Source organism: Limulus polyphemus, unplaced genomic scaffold, assembly GCF_000517525.1.
Source record: "Limulus polyphemus unplaced genomic scaffold, Limulus_polyphemus-2.1.2 Scaffold369, whole genome shotgun sequence".
Taxonomy (NCBI): Eukaryota; Metazoa; Arthropoda; class Merostomata; order Xiphosura; family Limulidae; genus Limulus; species Limulus polyphemus.
Window position 1 is genome coordinate 502,140 of NW_013665979.1, and position 21,181 is coordinate 523,320.

At 34.1% G+C, this 21,181-nt stretch overlaps 1 protein-coding gene across 4 annotated transcripts in view; it reads right to left on the reverse strand.

Annotated features, from left to right (window-relative positions):
* LOC106457750 (glycine receptor subunit alpha-2-like) overlaps positions 1-21,181 on the reverse strand; it is a 37,793-nt gene that overhangs the window by 6,352 nt on the left and 10,260 nt on the right. For all 4 annotated transcript variants that reach the window (XM_022383773.1, XM_022383774.1, XM_022383776.1 and 1 more), the window contains 5 exons: positions 20,524-20,591; positions 15,098-15,321; positions 11,956-12,038; positions 6,751-6,885; positions 5,617-5,990 (listed from right to left, as the gene is read on the reverse strand). In XM_022383773.1, coding sequence (XP_022239481.1) covers positions 5,617-5,990; positions 6,751-6,885; positions 11,956-12,038; positions 15,098-15,321; positions 20,524-20,591 — 884 coding nt within the window. The remainder of the gene's footprint in view (positions 1-5,616; positions 5,991-6,750; positions 6,886-11,955; positions 12,039-15,097; positions 15,322-20,523; positions 20,592-21,181) is intronic.

Consider the following 21,181-nt stretch of genomic DNA (forward strand, 5'->3'; position numbering starts at 1 on the left):
GGCTTGTGTCGCTTAAGTTTCGTCGGTACGAAGTTACGGAAAATCAATTAAAAAAAAAACGGAGACGTAACAATATTTTCTATTCTTTACAATTTCACAGAAATTCTTTAGAAGGCTACATACCGTGTAGATTTATTCTAAGTTTTATGTTAAATTACATAAGTTTATATGTGACATAGATAACTAGGAAATGTTTTTGTTTAAATATGGTTCAACACACACACGATCCCAACTTACACAAAACTATTCTCTAGTACTCCTACAGAACTGGAAATACAAAGTTAGCAAAAATACTAAATTATATTATCCAGCTACTTTTGAAATTTGAAATTTAGTATTTCCAACCTGAACGCCACTTTATGTAATATATGGCTAAACAGACAGGTCAGTGACCCCAAGGTTTATGCATAGGTGTTTCTGATTTAGAAAATGTTGACCAGAGGAAGGACAACCAGTCAGCATTACACGTAGTCAACAAGGATATTATTTTGCGGTGATTAACGGGGTTAATTGGCACTTTTATAATATTCCCAGAGCTGAAAGTATGGATCGTGTTCAGTTGTGTATCGTTGTCTCGAACCTGGGACTTTCCAGTCTTCAACATGTCACACTAATCAATATGCCATGCCCAGCATACTTTTGAAATAGCTGCACAAATAACAATACACTATTTTCAAAACCAGCTTAAAATACTGAGTTGAAAGTAATGTATGGAAATCTTTAGAAAATAATATGAACAGAAAGTAAAATACTAGTCATCTCTACACTGATTGGCGGTTGTATTAGAATTCACGTTTCTATTTGGATATGAAACATGAAATATGTTTTAAGTGTTTGCTTGAGCTTTAAAAAAGGTGAAGATGTAGTGATATGAGGGTTAATCTGTAGGACAACTCGAATAAACAAATATTTTTTTTCCAATTTTTAAAGAGGCATACTATTGGGTGCTTGTCTAGCATTGATAATTAATGTCTCTTGAAACAGCTATCCGAAAAACACTTGTCATCCGTTTCTAAAACAGTGATAACCGAAACAAAATATGCATTTCACTAAAAAAAAAAACTCTGGGTCCATTTCTGGTGATAAACTAGGGAAGAGATAATTGTACTGGCTTGTAAGGTATATTAGACATCAAAATGTGTCCCTATTAACTGACGTATTTAACAATGGTCAGTAATAAACTCTGCTATGCAAAGGAGGTTACAAAAACTGTCCTGTAGGAGGCGATAACCAATGTGAAAATTGTATATTTCAGTTGCAAACAGAAATGTGAGATTTGGGGACGGTTAAAATACAAACCTTGGCCACTAAATGATTGGATAAAGATGTCTATGATGTGATTTGGCGAGTCGCATCACTCTGTTCTGTATTGATGATCAAGGATTCGAGCCGGAAACGAAACGATGAACAAAAAAATTCGAGGAACAGAAACGAAGTAAATTTATTTATACTATGGAACGGAAACGATATACAAGATTTTGTTTATCAGTTAATAACGGTTTTTTTTTCTCTTTCAGCCTCTTACCTCTACCTCTTTCTACTGTTTTCAAATATACAGTAATTTAAAAAAAGAAACATTCAGTAGAGAGGTGCGTCCAAACTTCAACTAATCAACTTTATTTTAAATGTATGTCAATAAACTTAACATCAAAACATACTTTACTAGCGAAAGTACCCGGCTTCGCTTGGGTTATTAGGTAGATATATTCTAAATGATTATTTTAGCATCCCGCAGGTGCGCATAGTCTTCAACTCGGAGCTTCTTTTGATTTATGAGAATGAATCGCAGCCTTTCTCTTTCAATTTTGGCATACATTACGATTTTAGTGACAGAGGTGCAAGAGGGCCGTGAATAAATTAATAAATAAGCCTAAAGTACAGACACAGTGGGAGATAACCTAGCCTAGAGCCAAGTGCATAAAATTTATCATGAAAGTAAAAATATAGATCTAATTTTAAACTTAAATCGTTTCTGAATTAAGGTATTTTCTGTCATATCACCAACGTTTTTGATAAAAAAAAAAAAACCTCTTTAATCAACGGAGACTCTAGATTGAGAAACCAAAAAATATTTTCCACTTTTGTTGTCTATGCACTTCATTTTATACTTTCAGTACATAGACTAATAACAATATTAGGTTATACTTTTGTTGCTAAGCAATGTGACATAAGATACAATGTTGGAACGCATTGTTACCAAAATGCACTGGCTTTTCTGTATATTAGAAGTTGTTAATCTAACTTATTTTTACAATTAATTATTCTATGAATACGCCACGAATTCCTTTCATGAACGATCTTAATTTTGATTGGCTCATAAAGGAATTTACCGACGTTTGACTGCCGTGACTGCATTTTTTGCCTCTTTGTTGGTCAAGCTTGATTTCGCAAAATATATTTATTTCAGTTAGCTATTTAATGTGAGGTTAGGGTATACTATGGGGTGGGGGTGGTAGCACTTGCCCGTCATTTTTGACGGGCGATACATTAGTTTAAATGCTATTGAAATTATTTATTTACTCATGCTTATTTGCCAATGGTGAATGTTTATGACAGATAGATAGGTTATTTTGTGAACTATATGAATATTAATCTTTATTTTAATTCATTTCCGTGAAATTCGCCATTTCCCAAGTAGACGTTGTAGAATGTAGACCGAACGAAGTCTATGCCTCTGTAACAATGAATTGTATTTAACCTATTTACAGATTAGTTAGAAAACCAGATAAATTATCGTAGTTTGGATCATTCTATTTTACTGTTGAAATTATTATTTCTATTTTAAAATGCATATTTGAAAGCTACATGGTTTTTTTTTGTCAAACAACATAGTTACAGAACACAAGGCTTACGAAAGCGGATCACTTGAGTACAAAACGGCCTAAACATCTAAGGTAAGTACTAAATTTCTTGTTTTTTACGTATATTTTTTATCAAGAAAACTTAAATGAAAAATACATAAATAAAATTTCTCAGCGAGGTATGCACGCGAGCTGCTCGTGCATTATGAAATTTCATACTTTCTTTACAGTAAATTGAGTTATGGATTTTCTTCTGTTGTAGAATTTGTTTATAATAAATAATTAATTGATGCTTTGGGTTGAATGTGCAGAGGAGAATAAGCTGGAATAAGGAGATTTGATATTGTAGATCGACACCTAATGCAAACACCATTGTTGTTGTTAATTTCCAACTTGTACGTATTTGTTCTAAAGTGAGCGAAAAATAATTAGTGACTTGACTTTAGTTCTGCGATATTAATTTTAGAATATTGTGTGTGAAATAATATATATATATATATATATATATCATTTTCTTTGTTATTTCCAAAATAAGGAAAGATGCACTGTGAGTATGATACATTTATTGAATGGCTGATAGTGATAATAAGATTTTTTATACGTAACTAATTACTTGGAGAGGATTTATTTCTGTGTGATGTTTAGAGTGAGAATGTTGGAAATCTTCGCCTTTTTTAATTATAAACTATAACTAAGGCTAAAGAAACTGTAACTAAGAAAATAAAAAAGTAAAGCAGACTGCTGTGATTTTTGTTAAAGGATACAACATAAGCATCGATATTTGTATAGACAGGTAATAATTGTATTTATTGATGCAGGCAGATAGAGTTGAACTGTTTTACCTTGGAGTGACGAGTTTTCTGGACTTTACTGTATTTATTGCTCCTTGTGAAATGTTATTCACGAAAATATAAACATGAACACCAATACATGAACACTTGAATTAGAAAACCTGAACCGGTATTAAGCGGTATTTTATTTCGTTCCAACCAGAACGGGACGAAATAAGTCGTTTGGAACTTTCGAAACAGGAGCTAAAACTTTTGGCTCTGTTCGGAGCCGAATGGGTACGGAAAAAATGTTTCGAATCACTGATGATTATAGAGTAAAACTATGGATGAAACCATGTAAGACTGTTCGTTATGTTGTCCAGACAGTACAATCTGCTGGAGGTGGTATAATGGTGTGAGGAAGGATCTCGTGGCAAAATTTGACAAATGCCTTTTGATTTCTTTGGAAGGGCAAATAACACATAACGTGCGTGACTATTGTTGCCCAGACTTAACCAGGACAAAGTTATTTCCAAAACGATAATGTGACGATGTACTTGTTGTCCGAAATTTTTTTCAAATAGAATAAGAGTGACGTCAGTCATATTTTTTACGCAATATAATCAGCATAACCCTCTTCTGACTTTTGTGAATTAAATACAGACCATGCTGCTCAATTAAGTGGTAAAAATCAGAAAGGCCACCTTTCAGCATTTTTGGAGTTTCTGTCATGCCAAACAAAGGTTATTGTCTCAAGAAAACGTGGAAACTCCAAGATAGTGTCCAATCAGAGTAAATGTTTCATTATTAGGTTAATTAAACAAACAATTACAAAGGAATGTATAACTACATTCGAAACGTTGGTGAGTAGTGAAGAAAATATATTCTAAGATCTGAATTTAGAATCAGGCTTATTATATATATATATATCATTTTGGTACCATTTAAATGCAAACCTCCCGTACTATAAAAATACATGTACGAGATCATGTATATTATATCAACAGGCTTAAGAATAAAGCATACGTTATACTACAATACGAAATCCTTTAAGAATAATAAAATAAATAATATTAATAACTAAAACTTCTATTAAAACGATGGCCTATAATTTATAGTTACTGATATGGTAAGACTGACTAGTTCATAACAAAATTAATGTTCTCTATAAATATAATACATTACTTAGTGGTTCGAGTCCCGATTCAGTGAAGTCTTTATTCGGTGATTTAGTATACTAACTGACGTATCCATGCAATGCACGGGAAGAATATAGAACCCCCTCGGTGGTGACACAACGGAGTTAGACCTAAACCCCGAACTCCGGGAGCCTAAGGGTGCATGCCAAGTTTGGTAACAGTCGGTCCAACGATTCATTATTTGTAAACGGTGATACTATAACTGACAGAAATAGTTCAATAATTATTTCCCTGCTTTAGTTAAGGACTCCAACGAGAATAATTTTACTTTGAAGATAAGGTGATCCAAAGGACAAGGAGTTTAGAAAATGTGTCAGTTTTCTTTAGACTGTTAGGGCTAGGAACTCATTTAGAAACTGAAGGTGTTTAGCAGCAGTGGTGGGTATTCAACAGAAATGTCGTAGTTGGAACCCCTGGTACATCGTATCAACCTCAATACACAAAGGTTGGCACGTAATTGTAGGATATCCAGGATATTGTGTATTTAGGTCGGTGGTATGGAAGTGAAGTTCATGCAAAACTAGTCAAAAGTTACTAAAACAGAACAATGCATAGTTACGAGAGATAAATGCAGAGGCAAGGAAATGATAAATGAAGAAAAATACTTTTGTGTTGATTGGAAAAAGTAAACGAATGTGATAAACTATCTGTAGAGCTTCTCAACGTTATAAGAAAGTAACTGGAGTTGTACAAAATTGTGATTGTAATTCGAAGTCAAAGAAATGTATAAAAATTCATTCCAAACAATACAAGGAAAACAATCTCTTATTTTCAGGGGTGGGTGGGTAACAAACATTAGAAACGGAAAGTCTGCTAGCAAAAATGATAAATGAGCACTTAGCTCACCTGATATCCAGAAGAACATGAAGCAGCTGACAGCTGTGGGTTTTTGTTTCGACACTTCCGCCTCCATAAGAAGTTCGCAACGGTGAATTCCATCAAAGCAGCGAAAACGAACATAGTACAGGCACCCATCCAAACATCGATTGCCTTTACGTAGGATACTGGAGGCAGGTTACTTTGGATTGCAGAACCCTTGGAAGAAATTGTTAGAAGTGTGGTTACCCCAAGAGTAATCCTAGCGGGGATAGCCTCAATGTCCAGCCAGAAAGACACCCAGGATACTACCACAATGAGGATAGTAGGAAGATAAGACTGGACAAGATGATAGCCAATAGATCGTTGAAGATAAAACTCTGCGATCAGACAGCTATATTCTCCTTGAAAACAAAATAAAAGTTTCATTTTATGTATCTTATTTTAGGTTAATTTGTAGTTGACAGAAGGAAACATAAAACGACATTGATTTTTACTCTAAGTATGTTTCTTACTTATTTCTAATCACACCTTGCCTTTTTGGTTATTATTATTCAATAGTTTTACAGTAATAAATATTGATTGTTTACTATCTGTCCAGATGATAACCAAAAAGCGATATATAAAAATAATTATATTATGTTTTGTGTTTCATGTTACAAGTTGAAAAGCACCAACAGAAAAATTATGGATGGTGTTCGAATTTTCTTTTACTCATCAAAAATAACAGGTTTATTTTTATTTTTTCTATACTGTTCAGTGAAAAAGTAAAAATATTTTCTCTTGTTTGTTCTCTTGTGCGCTGAATAGTAAAAAACACCTACTTGAATATAAGTAGTAATAAATTACAAGTCAAACACTACATACAGACTATTTTTACTAGTAGAAGAGGCCTAACTTCTTATTTAATGATTGGTGGAATTCCTGAAAACCTCTATAACTAAATCAAATGCAGCAGATCCAAGAAGAAACTGGGCCTCTCGTTACTTCGCTAACATCCTTAATTTTAACAATGAAAAAATTTAAAACAGTTTTACTGGTGAGGCGTGAAATCCCTGCAACCCATCTAATTCAGTAACAATTCAAAAATAAACTGGGCCCCTCGTTTCTGTCTTTCGTCCAGCTTTTTTCATTTCCATGGTAAGGATAAAACTGAAAACTTACCAATATGAAAGTTTTCCCTACACAAAGAAGTATTGACCTTTTCTATCTCAAACTGTGGGAGTTTCAGATTACCAAACAAAGTAATGGGACTTCTCTGCGCCCATATCAGTCGAAGCTCGTCCGTCGTCTTGGAAACTATGGCAAGAATACAGGAAGATTTTCTGTTTGTTATATTTTGAGCTCATGGTACAGTTATGCCACAATTAGGATGCTGATCCTTGTTTCTGTGTGGTTCTAAAACATTCATCTAATTTAGTTTTGGACTATGTTTACAAGTAACTTCGTTTGTTTTGAACCAGTATGTTTACCAATCTTGTACAAAAAAAACGTGATAAAATTGCCAGTTTTGGACAATGTTGTTGAGCTTTTCTTAATTAGCATATTTTCCTCCGCCAGGAGCATTCGTTGCGCATTAAGTAATTAATATTATATACAAATGGGATCAGTCATAACAAAAATAATCATGGATGAATTTATTTGTTAATAACGTTTTTTTAAAAAAATTAAAAAAAAAAATTTACATTTTGGCTCCATTGAAAATATTTTGTTTCTGTTCATGTGTTACACGGCCTTTGACTTAATTTCTGGTGTCTAGCAAAACACCCCCAGTGGCTCAGCAGTAAGTGTGATTGTTTATAACGTTAATAATTAGGTTTCAATACCCGTAGTGGGTACAGCACATATAACTCACCATGTACCTTTGTTGTTTAACAATAAACAAAAATATTCTAGAAAATATATTTTGTGTGAAAACAACAATTTAAAACAAAATCAAGGACGGCTTTCTAAAGACAGGCCTCCCAGTAGCACAGCGGTATGTCTGTGGACTTACAACGCTAGAAACCGGGTTTCGATATCCGTGGTGGGCAGAGCATAAATAGCCCATCGTGTAGCTTTATGCTTAACTACAAACAAACAATTCTAAAGAAGGGCTTCTCATAAACGCAAGCTAACTTAAGGCAACGTTCCTGCTTGAACTTGTAACAACTGGCAATCTTTACAGAGATTAATTTTCTGCCAATGAAAGCAAATAAAGAAATATCTCAAGCGCTACAAGGATAAATCGGTTAGTTTTAGAAGACTTAGGCTTAATTTGAAGTTAAATTTTATTGTAACAAGCAATTTTTTATAGAATATTTTCCTATCCGTTGATTAGCAAACTAAATCATCTTACACTTATTGTCTTGATATTGAACTAATTTTGGTTTCAAATATATATTTTTCTGCCGATAATTCTCTGAAGGTGAACAAGAATGATTTCATAATGAGCAAGTAATATTGTCAAATATTAAAAGTGCATTATAACCACTGAAATGTTAGCTTGTGCGTTGCGTATTTCGTTTTCTTATAATATCATTCTCTAGCTGTCAAATTGTTGCTTATATTATTTAAGATTATATGACGATTTTTTAAACTGTTGTTAGTGCATTTCTTTTTAATGGTCTCATTGAAGATATCTTGGTCTGAACTCGAAGTAAAATTTAAAATTGTTCACGAAACCACTCAAGAAAAAATTGCACGCCTTCATATTTTCTAATTTCATTGAAACTACTCCAGGTTTACGACAAGTTTAAGTAATCTCGTAACCGATGCAGTTATGGATGGTCCTAAAAGTAGGTGGCGTACTAATAATTTTCTTCACTATAGCAGTAAAAGACGAGCCACTCCACTACTGTGTTTGCATGAATTATATTTCATAACACTCAATTAAAGTAGTCAACTTCATTGCTTTTCTCCAAATTAACTCTAAAATTTAAGGAAGTTGTTGCACGCTAGATCCAGTTTTGTCATTATTGCCAATAATTTCTAATTGGATAATATTCCACGCAGTCTTAAAAGATGTAATAATCACACCAAAGTTTACGTGCGAGTGGTCAGTAAGCACCCATTTATTTAGAACCGCTAGTTTGAAATGATTAATCTACACTGCTACAAGAGGACCGAAACGTCGTTAAAAAAGCTGACGCCTACCTAACAGTCAATTAATTTAACCTGCAAATCGTAATGAAATACCACTTCAATATATTAACCCTAATATTCAGCTTTCTACTTTATTCGGTTTTAAGTAGCTCAGACTAATATCAAATTATCTTTTATAAAGCAAACTTCATAGATATTTTGAGCTGGATGTGCCATAATTGTTAGCATGCTATCGTTTGCATCACGTTGTTACAAATTTGCGCTCCGCACTTTGGTACTATAAGTGCATTATAAGAGTGACTGTAAAATTCTACTATTCGGTTAGGAAGGAGTAGCCCAAGAGTAATGTTGACTACAGAGGTTGAGTGCATCATATAAAAACTATTTTGGAGCTTCGCCATACCGTTACAGTTCACTTCGCTATGTCAGGTCATTCTCTTCACAATAGCATGGCAAAAGCCTCCATCTTAAAGCTGTCATGTAAAATGCACAGAACCTCTACCTGCATTGTTTCCATGTTCCATCTAGTGTACGAGGACGAGATTTTCTAGCGTCCTTTCAACAGTCCGATCATGCAGTAATCCATAGGCGTTGCGTTCGGTGATTTTAACGATATGTCTTCGTATGAAATAGAATTTACACTCTTTCCATTCTCTAGCTGTTTTATGTTTGCGATTGTGAACAGATATGTCGTGGAAGAATTGTTTACATATGATTTGTTTTGCTTTTCCAGATCTATACTGATTATTTTGTTTACTGTTGCCTAAATCACGTGGACGGCTTTTGATACTGACCTTTGCGTTTGTGGATTATTACCTGATACAAGAGGCTCTATTTTGCTTACCACGACTGGGGTTCGACTTGTTGCAAGTCTCTTTCTGGATGGTCCTGGTGTCCCAAGTTTATCAACATATATATATTTTTCTTCAATATCATTAACTCTAAGGAATACTCCCATTTTAGAAATTCTAAACCCCGATCTGAACTTATATTTATGATATCAGTGTATGAATATTTTGCGTCAGAAAGGGCTGTTATATATGTTTTCCACAAACGATCGATTTTCGGTGGCATCATACTACCTACGTGCATTCAAAGAAGGTCAAAATGTAGTTCTGATAAACTCCATTCCACCACTACTCCTTATCGGCTGTTATTATCACGTGACTTGCTGATTTGTATATTGAAAATTATTTTAATATAACATACTAAACGTTCTGTAGCTATCTTCCCTCTAATCTATCAGTTCAAAACTAGGAGCGGCTAAATGTAAATATTACTTTGTTCAGTTTAGGCCAATATCATCATTTTTATTCATTTTAAAGTAAAATAACGCCGTGTTTCACTAAACTTACCCATGCGGGGTCCCCCAGTTGTTCAGCGTAAGTTTACGGACAACTCATTGTGTAGCTCTGTGCTAAAATAAAACACACACACACACACCCAAGCCAGTTTTCATTAGCGCACAAAATGGTCGTTTTTATTCCGGGTTTGGGGGGGGGGGGCTAATATGATAATTACACATTTCAGCATTAAAAACATACCTAAGCAAAACACATTAATAATAAAATAAAAATTGACTTACAAATTGAAAAAAAAGGAAAAGCTGAAATTTGTAATCTTTCTATAACAGCGATATTTTTAATATATAATGGAGGAGATTATTTGTTTGTTTGTAGTTAAGCAAAAAGCTACACAATGGCCTATCTGCTCTGCCCACCACAAGTATCGAAACCAGACATACCGCTGTGCCACTGGGACGGGGTGGAGGGGGGAGGAGAAAAAGAGCAATAGTTAAAGTTCGAGAAAGTAAAGGCTTTTTTTTTTCCTTCCTCTTCTCCTCACATTTTAAGCCTGTTCTTTATTACCAAACTTATTGTATCGCCGTTTGTATCATGATAGTTCTATGAACGTAAATCTTTATTACACTAACCTATTGCAACTGGTAAGCAGTCTTATCAAGCGGGAGAAAAAAAAAGCCATACTGTAGGCAGGTTCATGATTACGCTAAATTTTGGTATCAGCTCAAAACTAGGAGCGGTTAAGTGTAAATATTACTTTGTTCGGTATATATTTTTTTCTATATCATTAAGTAAGTCTAAGCCACACATTTGCTCCTCAGTGGGAATTTCTCCACGAAGGAGATCTTTGATCTTTTGCTGTATCATTCTGCATTATAAAACACGAGAAGCTACAGTTGACACGTGAAACTTGTGCCTCGAAGTCTGATTGCTGGAAATGGAACGGAAGCAATTTTAAACAACGTCTAAAATAGTCATTGAACACCGGAAATGACAACGATTTAAACTTTTTCAGAGTGACGAGTAAACATTACAACAAGCTCTTACAAGTATAGGTTATACTGTTGAAATAAAAACGAAATACTTGACTGTTAAGGAGTTGATATTCTCAGTCCAATCTGGCAGTTACGATCAAGATAATAGGAGCTTGTTTAGCTTTCTCTCTGAACAAAGTCAAGTACCTTCTTCAAATTACACATCTACAGACTTGCAAACACGTAGTGATTCTTTGTGTTCTAATACTACGAACTCAAAATGTTTTGGGATTTCTGTAACCGGAGAATAATTGTAGTTCTTTGGTAATTAAAGTGGTACAATATCGGGTGTAATAGAAGATAACATTTCCCTAAGACCCAATAATGACTGTAACATTTATTACCTCCGCCATCGACGGTGAACGGAGATTATGTTTTCACCCTTGTGTGTGTTTGTCAGCAAGTTTTCTCGAAAACAGCTGAATATGTTTTAACGAAAGTTGGTATACATTTGGACTATGGCCAAACTTAAAAGTTATTAGTTTTTGTAGGGTCAAGGTCACAAATATTTTTAAAAATCCCTATCTGTTAACATCGGACCGATTTTTCACACACTTTTTGCTTTATAAATCAATCAAAAATGATCAGATTTTGATGAAACTTGGTGAACTTATGTAGAATATTATTCCTCATTTCCCTGCAAAAATAATTCGTGACCGTTGATAACGATGGATATGCTGACATATTTTCTTGTTTTTTGAGAGCCTAATATGATCAATGCTGCGTGGCGGTGGTATGTGCTCTATGGAGTGCCCCTCTAGTTTTAGTTATGTGTTTATATCTGTATACAAAATAAATACTAAACGGGCTATTATGTTTCTCGCATTTCCTATATTTAAAACGGGAAACCCAAGAATTACTCTTTATGACAACCAACCAAAGTCATGTTTAATAATATATTTTACATAAACCATTGCTTCAAAGGAATATCAATTACAAAATTAACTTACACGAGGCCAATTCTATGGTACACACTTGTAAGTCCATTGGAAAACTTGATAGCTCCATCATACAAGAAAATCGCAGTTTCAGTCTATAAAGAAAACATAATTTGTATTCATCACCTCGCATCCATAAACAAATCTTTATTAAGCAAAAGTAATGTAGATACAATTATTTATACCGATTCTTTATATCAGGAGTGTTTATTTTCGCCTTTAAATTATGTCGCTGCTGAATATCGCTGCTGGAGAAAGACTGTGACAGTTGTGTCTAATAATGCCAGAGGGATGAAAGCATAATAAGTTTCCCGATGATTCAGATTATAGAGGACTGTCCTGTTGAAGAGTAACAGCTTAGCAAGCCAATATAAGCCTGTTGTTATGGAAATTAGCAAGCTTCATCTCACTCTCATTACAGAGTGTTTCGAGGATATGCATCTCCCCCAACCCCACATCCAGCATTAATATTCTGAATGTGAAATGAATCTTATCCTCGATATGTGAAGTTCCTCAATAAAGTCAAAAATTACTTATATATAATAGACTCTTTGTCGAAGTGTACACAACTTCTTCTTATACGTTCTTATTAATTTAAGCCTATAAGAAAATCATTTGTGGATTTCTTTTAATTAATAAACCTTAGACTTAGTTTGACAGTTAAAATTTTTAAACTTGTTTGTTAAACTTCTGAACATTAGTTAATTCAAAAGCATCATTAACATGTGCTTGTTGAAACCTCTTCTAAATGTATTCTTTGAAACATAGAGCTGAAAGCACAGTTTAAAAAAAGACTTGTTCAATTTGTTTTACATCACTGGTTTGTTATTCCTCAAAATTGGTTTATTTGACATTGTTTTATTATCCAGATACTATACACGTACGAGTATAGCTCAGTATTTTCCATTTTCGCTCAGTGTTTTAACCATTGACACATATCAACATTTCAAATAATCAAAATAAAACTATTATCAAGTTTCGGACCCGATGAAGGTTTTTTTGTTTCACAGAAACATTCATAGTATTTTCTATCTTAACGATCTTATTTTAAGCATCCTTTAACCAATTAGCAGGTAGGTTTTCCGACAATCTTGGAGCTTGATGTTATCGAGACGTCAAAATGCTCGAACTTTATACTACGTATTAAAAACAAAAGATTGACTGTCAAATTCCAATATTCAATGAGACAAGAGTAGCCCAAGAGCTAGCTGTTGGTGCTGTTGTCTAGCTAGTTGCCTTCCCTCTAGTCCATCAGTACAAATTAGGGATGGACATACGAATATAGCCCTTTGTGTAGCTTTGCGTGTCATTCTGAAATAAACAGATTTATTCAAGTTATTGCAGGTTGATGGTGTTGAAAACAGTGCGAAAATTTTATTGTAAATTTGAAGCAGAAAAATAATTAAATTACCACCATTGGTCATTGCTATAAGTGATTATGTATGGTGTTCGGACTGATGTAATTTGATAACAAATGTATAGTTATTTTGTTAAACCATTAGCATATTTCAGGCGCAAAACCAGCAATCCCAACTTTTGTCTGTGAGATGTAGTGGCTCAGAGGTAAGTCTGAAGGCTTATAACGCTAAAAACAGTTTCGATACCAGTTGTAGGCACGGCACAGATAGCCCATTGTGTAGCTTTATGCTACACAACAAACAAAGAAAAACTGTAAGAGAAAAGGATATAATGACTTTTTAAACGAATGGATCTGAATTGTTGGTTTACCGTGACAACTGCGCACGTGGATTTATTCATACAATTTCTTTCAAAAAAGCGTCAATATAAAACTTCGGAAGTTAGGAAGTATCTAAGAAATGAATAACAAGTAGGCTGGTATTTTTGAGTTTCAGCGTGGACTACGTTCAACTATACTCTAATTATTATCATTATGACACGTCTTCGGTTTTGTTTTTTTATATACAAATTTTCCGTACTTGAACGCAAATAATGTTTTTAAATCACATTTTTAGAGTTTTCGAGGTGATGTTGTGTGTGTGTGTGAGAGAGAGAGGTTATGTTCAAGTATAAATTGTCTGGGATGGCATGGTTCAAATCCCGCCTTCGAACATGTTTGCCCTTTCAGTCGTAGGGGCGTTATAATGTTGCGGCCAATACCACTATTCGTTGTTAAAAGAGTAGCCCAAGTGTTGGCGGTGGGTGGTGTTGACTAGCTACTTTCCTTCTATTCAATTACTGGTAAATTAGGAACAGTTAGAGTAGTCTAAACTTACCATATAAAGTGGAAGTTGTCCGTTTAAACTTATCTTATAAAGTGGATGTTGTTCGTCTAAGTTTACTATATAAAGTGGAAGTTGTTCGTCTAAACTTATCATATAAGGTGGAAGTTGTTCGTCTAAGTTTACTATATAAAGTGGAAGTTGTTCGTCTAAACTTATCTTATAAAGTGGAAGTTGTTCGTCTAAACTAACCATATAAAATGGAAGTTGTTCGTCTAAACTTATCATATAAAGTGGAAGTTGTTCGTCTAAGGCTTACTATATGAAGTGGAAGTTGTCCGTCTAAACTTATCATGGAAGTTGTTCGTCTAAACTTACCATATAAAGTGGAAGTTGTCCGTCTAAGCTTACTATATAAAGTGGAAGTTGTTCGTCTAAGCTTACTATATAAAGTGGAAGTTGTTCGTCTAAGCTTACTATATAAAGTGAAAGTTGTTCGTCTAAACTTATATAAAGTGGAAGTTGTTCGTCTAAACTAACCATATAAAATGGAAGTTGTCCGTCTAAACTTATCATATAAAGTGGAAGTTGTTCGTCTAAACTAACCATATAAAATGGAAGTTGTCTGTCTAAACTTATCATATAAAGTGGAAGTTGTTCGTCTAAGCTTACTGTATAAAGTGGAAGTTGTCCGTCTAAACTTATCATGGAAGTTGTTCGTCTAAACTTATCATATAAAGTGGAAGTTGTCCGTCTAAACTTATATTAAAGAAACCTTTTTCCGTGTTTAACGTGTCATATAAATTATAAACTTATAAAGCGTGTCTTTGTCCGCTAAATTTATAATATCAAGAAAATTCATAGTATCTTATCTAACTTATAAATAACTCATTCTAATCTAAGCTTAAAGTAATTTTCAAAATCTTATTGACGTACAAGATCCTTTCTTGATAAAGAAGCTATCTCAGTCTTACCTTAGCACGTAAAGGATTTTTCCCGATGGATTAACGCGCACAAGAACGTTTGGTACCGTGACATACTGAAATTCAGCCATTTTAGCGTTAGGAAAAAACACTTCAGGTTTCCAGATCCGTTTGATAAGGTGAGGGTCATTAAGGTCAAGATTTCGGGAGAGGGTCTTTTTCTTCAGTCTTTCGTCAATCCAGCTTTCTCTGAGATACAAATCGATTTCATAATCCTAACAGAATTATAGCAAAAATCGATTGGTTATTTATCCGTACAATCTAGTATTATTTTTAACTCAGTATTACAAGCATTAAAAGAAAATGTTCTAAACATTTCAATAAACTTTCTATAATGATAGTTATGTTAAAGTTTTTCGTTGCCAAACTTTATAGGAAAATGTACAGGTACGAAATTGTACGTATAACATTAAAGACAAGACAGTACTTAGTCAGGTGGAACTGGTGTTGACCACTAAATACATATTTTTAACGAATGTATTTATTTGTTGGATAACTTTCAATGTATCCATCTACCCTCTATTCTTATTTCTTATACACTACTCACAAGAGTTAAAGGATAATGAGGTCTGTATTTGTTTTATCAAATTTAGCATGCTTATTGTAGAGGATTATATTAATCCTACCTAGGGTTTGCCAGGTTATGCACCAATGATTCCTCATGTAATAGGCCTTTATGAGAAATGATTCAAATCCTGCAAAAACCAAAAGGCTAGTTTGATTTACTAGTAAAGATGTTTACTGTTGAGATAATGCTAGGTTTATGGATGTTTTAGCTGGTATTGAGTTTTGAAAAGAGTATACAAGCTGTTAGAAATCAATTAACTGAAATTGAAGTTTGCAGAGCCGTCACACTGCTTCAAGAGGGCCATACCCAGACTGAGGTAGCACAGATCATAGGGCTGTCACAATCTGTGATCAGTAGGTTGTGGTACAGATACAAGGCTACTGGAAAATATATTAGAAAACCAGGCCAGGGTCGCAAAATGGCTACAAGTGCAGTAAATGAGCGATATATTCGGAATTTAGCCCCGAGAAACTGTATTAGTAGTGCTAGAGGCCTCAGGAATGAGCTTAAGCAAGTCACTGAAGTGCGTGTATAGTCCTCAACGGTCAGTAACAGGCTCCGTGAGGCTGAGTTAAGGTCCAATACACCAGTTATACCCCTGTACTGACCCCAAGGTACCGAACGTCCGACTGGCCTTTGCCCAGGAACATGTCACCCGAACCCTTCAGCACTGGACTTCTGTATTGTTCATGGATGATAGAAGTTTTGTTTATCTTCAAGTAATCGACGTTGAGAGTTTGGAGATGTAAAGGAGAATTGTATTCGGCCTGTAACACTGTCCATCATGAGGTCTTTGGGAGTGGATTAATCATGGTGTTGGGTGACATCTACATACAGGGGCGTACAGACTTCTATGTGATAGGTGGAAGATCCCTGACAGCAGGACCTTATGTAGATGAGATCCTGCTATCCATTCTTCGCCCTTTTGCTGGTGCTGTCGGAGATGAGTTAGTGTATCAGCAGGATATTGGTCGTCCTCATATCGCCAGGACCACACAGCAATTTCCTCAGGATGATGGAATAGAGGTTCTGGACTCACAAACTAAGTCATCGGACCTAAATCCGATCGAACATGGGTGGGACTTGCTAGGGAGAGCAGTTAGAAACAGATAGCCTGCTTCTACGGCTGTGAAGAAGCTCAGAGCTGCCCTCATCCAAGAGTGGACTGTGCTGCCCAAGAAAGTTATCCGACATATTATCAGCAGTATGAGAAACAGGTGTAGGGAAGTGATAAACAATAGAGGAGGACCTACCAGCTACTAAAGACTCATTTTTTAAAGTTTGTTCATCTTAACACTTTGTTTTCTTCGATATTTATGAAGTCACATATTGTCATTTTCCTTAACTTCGCTTTTATGTTATTTGAACATGAATCTTTCGACTAGTTTGGTATTGTTTATCTGCGATATTTGTAATAAACAAGTTTCATCTATACTGAACATCTCTCGACATTCACTAGTAAATAGTGAACATATGTATAATAAAACCATTAATACCTCCATCGTCAATCTTCCTCAGTCTAATGACCACATATCATTGCCCAACAACCTCAATCGTCAATCTGCCTCAGTCTAATTACCACATATCATTTCCCAACAACCTCCATTTTCAATCTTCCTCAGTGCAATGACCATATGTTATTGCCCAACACAGCATTTTCCATTACAACAAACTCCTATTAAAGATGGCAAGGTAAATCTTAACTCACACACATCTTTTCCACGAATTTTCCACAGACTCTCATCTGTACGCGAACGTTGGATTCGAAGGCAGCGTATAAACAAACTAAAGCAAAAAAAATCCATTGGAGAATTAACAGTCTGTGGTTAAATGGGATTGATGTTATTCTACTTTCTTTGATCATCTTTCTTATGAAAGCAGCTGTTGATTTTGATGTGTAGCTAGAATCTTGTAAACTTTTACTTATGACTGTGAATCTTCGTTAACTTCAAATCCTAGTTTATTATCTTATTATAGGGATCATGAGATATGCCAAGGTTTACGGCATTGGAATTTTGGATTAGAAGGTTCTCTTTCGTAATTTTAGTTGCCACATGCATTTAAAACTGTTGCTCTGGATTGGTTTGGGGCGTGGCTTCGGAGCCCTTCGCTCTTCTAAACCCTCTGCTTTAAGACTCCTCTTTTCAAAATGTTGTGTCCTTTGGCTTTATCTCAGATAAAAATCTTATTTTAGGAAAGTTTATCTTAGAATGATTGGCTGTCCGATGTGAAAGAAATTCTAATACTAGAAATAAACGATCTTATACGATCAAGTTGTTGTTTTTCTCTAATCGGACACTCAACGTTTCGCTTTACAGCTTTTGCAGAAGCGTCCCACTAAAACACAAAAGTTTAGTGGAACGTTCCTGAAGACGCTGTAATACAAAACGTCGAGTGTCCAATTAAAGAAAAACAATAACTTTGGTGTTATAAGGTCGTTTATTTCTAGTGCCTTCTATACACTATAGAAAAAAAAGAATGTGAAACAAATTTATAAATATTAAACATTTACCCTTAATACACACATCTACGTTACCTACGTTAATAAATCTCACACTCGTGATTTTCCTGCGACAAAAGGTACCTACAGTTTGTGCTATAGAAGAAGCATCGTACTGAATTAAACGTAGAAGAATTAACTTGCAAGAAGTTCAAGAAAAATCAAAGCAAGACAAGAAACAAATTTATGAGCAAACGTTGAATAGCAATATACATAACACGTTATTACAATATTTGTCAATAAAAGAAAGTTTTCAGAAGCACTCCACTAGATATTAATGCAAAGATTAATATGCATAACTAGTTATCTGATTTTTTTCTAACATATGTAAAAATAGGGTAGAAAAATCGTTATAAAAGATAAATCGTGAGTGACATTATTTTTAATTTTTTTCAGCCACTAAAGCATCAATGGAAGATTTTATGATTCCAATACGCTGAATATTGGCCATGAAAGCACCCGTTTGCCTTAACGATGAAAATTACATGATACAAGTTATCAGTACATTTCCTTCTGTAAGCATACAGTAGCTAACGATAAACAATTCAGTATAACCTTGTCGGATACCTTTGCGGAAATCCTAATGATCCGTGTTTACCAGTATATGTAGCAAGAAGTTTAAATTATTCTACTTCTAAAATTCGTCGCTTATACAGAAACTTTTTGTTTCTTTCTCAAAAGGTTGATTGTTAGTTACAATGCAGCTAAAGCGCTTTCAACATTAACGTTCTGGTTTAAGCTGGTCTCCAATGACACCTTTGTATCTTTATTACCCTCAATTCATTGTAAAGTTTCTTATCCATATAATATATATATATATACTACAATTCATGGTAGTTTCACTTCAAGGTGAATATATTTAGCAAAATTAGGGTTTTGTTACATGTACACACACACACACATATATATATATAATTTAGTTTCTGTTCACTGGGGAAAAAAGTTCCCTATGTTTATCAGTTGGAATTTATGGTCTGTCAGTTAAAAAACATAGCATTTACACCTTACTTTTAGCAGAAACGTGTCTTTGAATTCATTGTTTATTCTCTATGCAATAAAACAGCATACATGTGGCAGTTTTCTATATTAAAGTCATGATGCATTTCTTCATAAGACGAAACACGTGAAACCAAAACAACACTAAGCCTAAACAGGACTTGATGTAGGCAAATATCAAGTGTCTGACAGCTACGAGTTTGTGAATACCACGTTGTAAATTTTACTGGTCGTTCATCTACTTTTATGTTTCAGTTGATTTAGCCAGTCGCTAATGAAAAAAAAAAGTATATTTTTCTATCTGTGCAAGTACTGTCGACGTGCAATCCTTAGTGATATTTCATAACAACTACAACCGTTATTTTAGAAAATATTAAAACTTGCCCTTTTCCTGTGAATGAAAGAAATTTCACAGAAGATTTTTTCTTTTATAAATAGAAATTAGTAACTCTTTTTTTTTCTAAGCGTGCACGTTAAATATCATACTGTATAATAGAAGATTTTCCGACTTCAACAACGTAAAACTTTTTTTTTCTAAAACTTCTTTCGTGAAATGTTGTCAATAAGACTTTGCAAGGTACCTCGTTGGGACAGCGGAGAGTCTACAGACTTACAACGCTAAAATCTGGGGTTCAATTCCCCACGGTGGACACAGTTGATAGTTCAATGTGGTTTTGGTCTCAGACAAACAAACAAACTTTGAAAGTTTGGCATTAAAAAAAAAAGAAGGACTTGAAATTCCTCAATATATAATATTTTCAATTCATACCCTTTGATAACAAACTCAGGGTATTAAAATAATCCTGCCGGCTCTATCATCAATGTAACGTTTAGTTATTTGGGCTTACTACGTGTTCTTCCTCTTGACAGAGAAGTTAGTGTACCTGAAACTTTTGTTGTTTGATCTACGTAACAGTAATGTGTGTTTAATTACTGTCGGTAATCTGTAACAAAAGTATCAAATAGTTTGATCGGAATTGATCAATTACGAGACATTTCAAAACTCCTTAGTTTGTACTAGAGCTTTCTTATTAATATTCAAAGTTACATTTCATGTCGATGTAGTCATGTTTAGTATTCATCTTTCCATACCTCACACTTTTATAGTCAGAATTAAGGCAGGATTTCATGACTTGTTAACACCTTTGTGCAAGTGTTTTGTAATATTCTTAAAATCAAGTCTTATTTGACAACCACCACAGTAAGACAGTAAAGAAGCACAATAGAACATACGTTCTGTTTCACAGTCTTGAGCTGATGTATTCACTTTCTACGGCTGATGTATTCACTTTCTACGGCTACAAACCTTTCGAATTATACTGCTAAACTTTAGCAGTAGTGTTAATAACTCACCATAGTTTCGGGACTTATCGAACCAAAACTGCGGATGTCTACCTCGCATGTGACGATAGTGGCGACACCTATCAGGTCAACAACATAAAATAAATTACTTAAGGTATCAACACACTTCGTGATGAATTTACGTTACTCAACAATCATTAGCATTTGGTCTTTAAAGATAGACTGATAGATACTTATACTTTTCTATACTTGTCATTAAAACAACCAAATCAGTTTTACAAGTTTGGCAGCAAACAACCAGTTTTTATAAGGAAATAAAACATATTCGTACATTACATTATTTACATAACAAATTTATCACTCTTATCTGTAACATCCATAAATAATTATTACATACTACAAAATATTTAAAATGTATGATATTTTAATATAACAATTTCCTTTAACTTTATGCAATAACCTCAGGTGTAATAGTTCTAAAATGTTGAATCAATTTTGAATAATTTTATTAAAACATTCAAGCTGTTGTTCTGCAAATTTCAATCACATCGTCAACTATTATTTAACATACAATAATGATGAAAATTATAAGTAAATATATATGTATATATATATATATCACAGGAAGGAAAAACAATAATAAATTAATTTAAAAGGGGGTAAATTTTACAATATTTTGATCTATAATAAACCATCGACATTCTTGAAT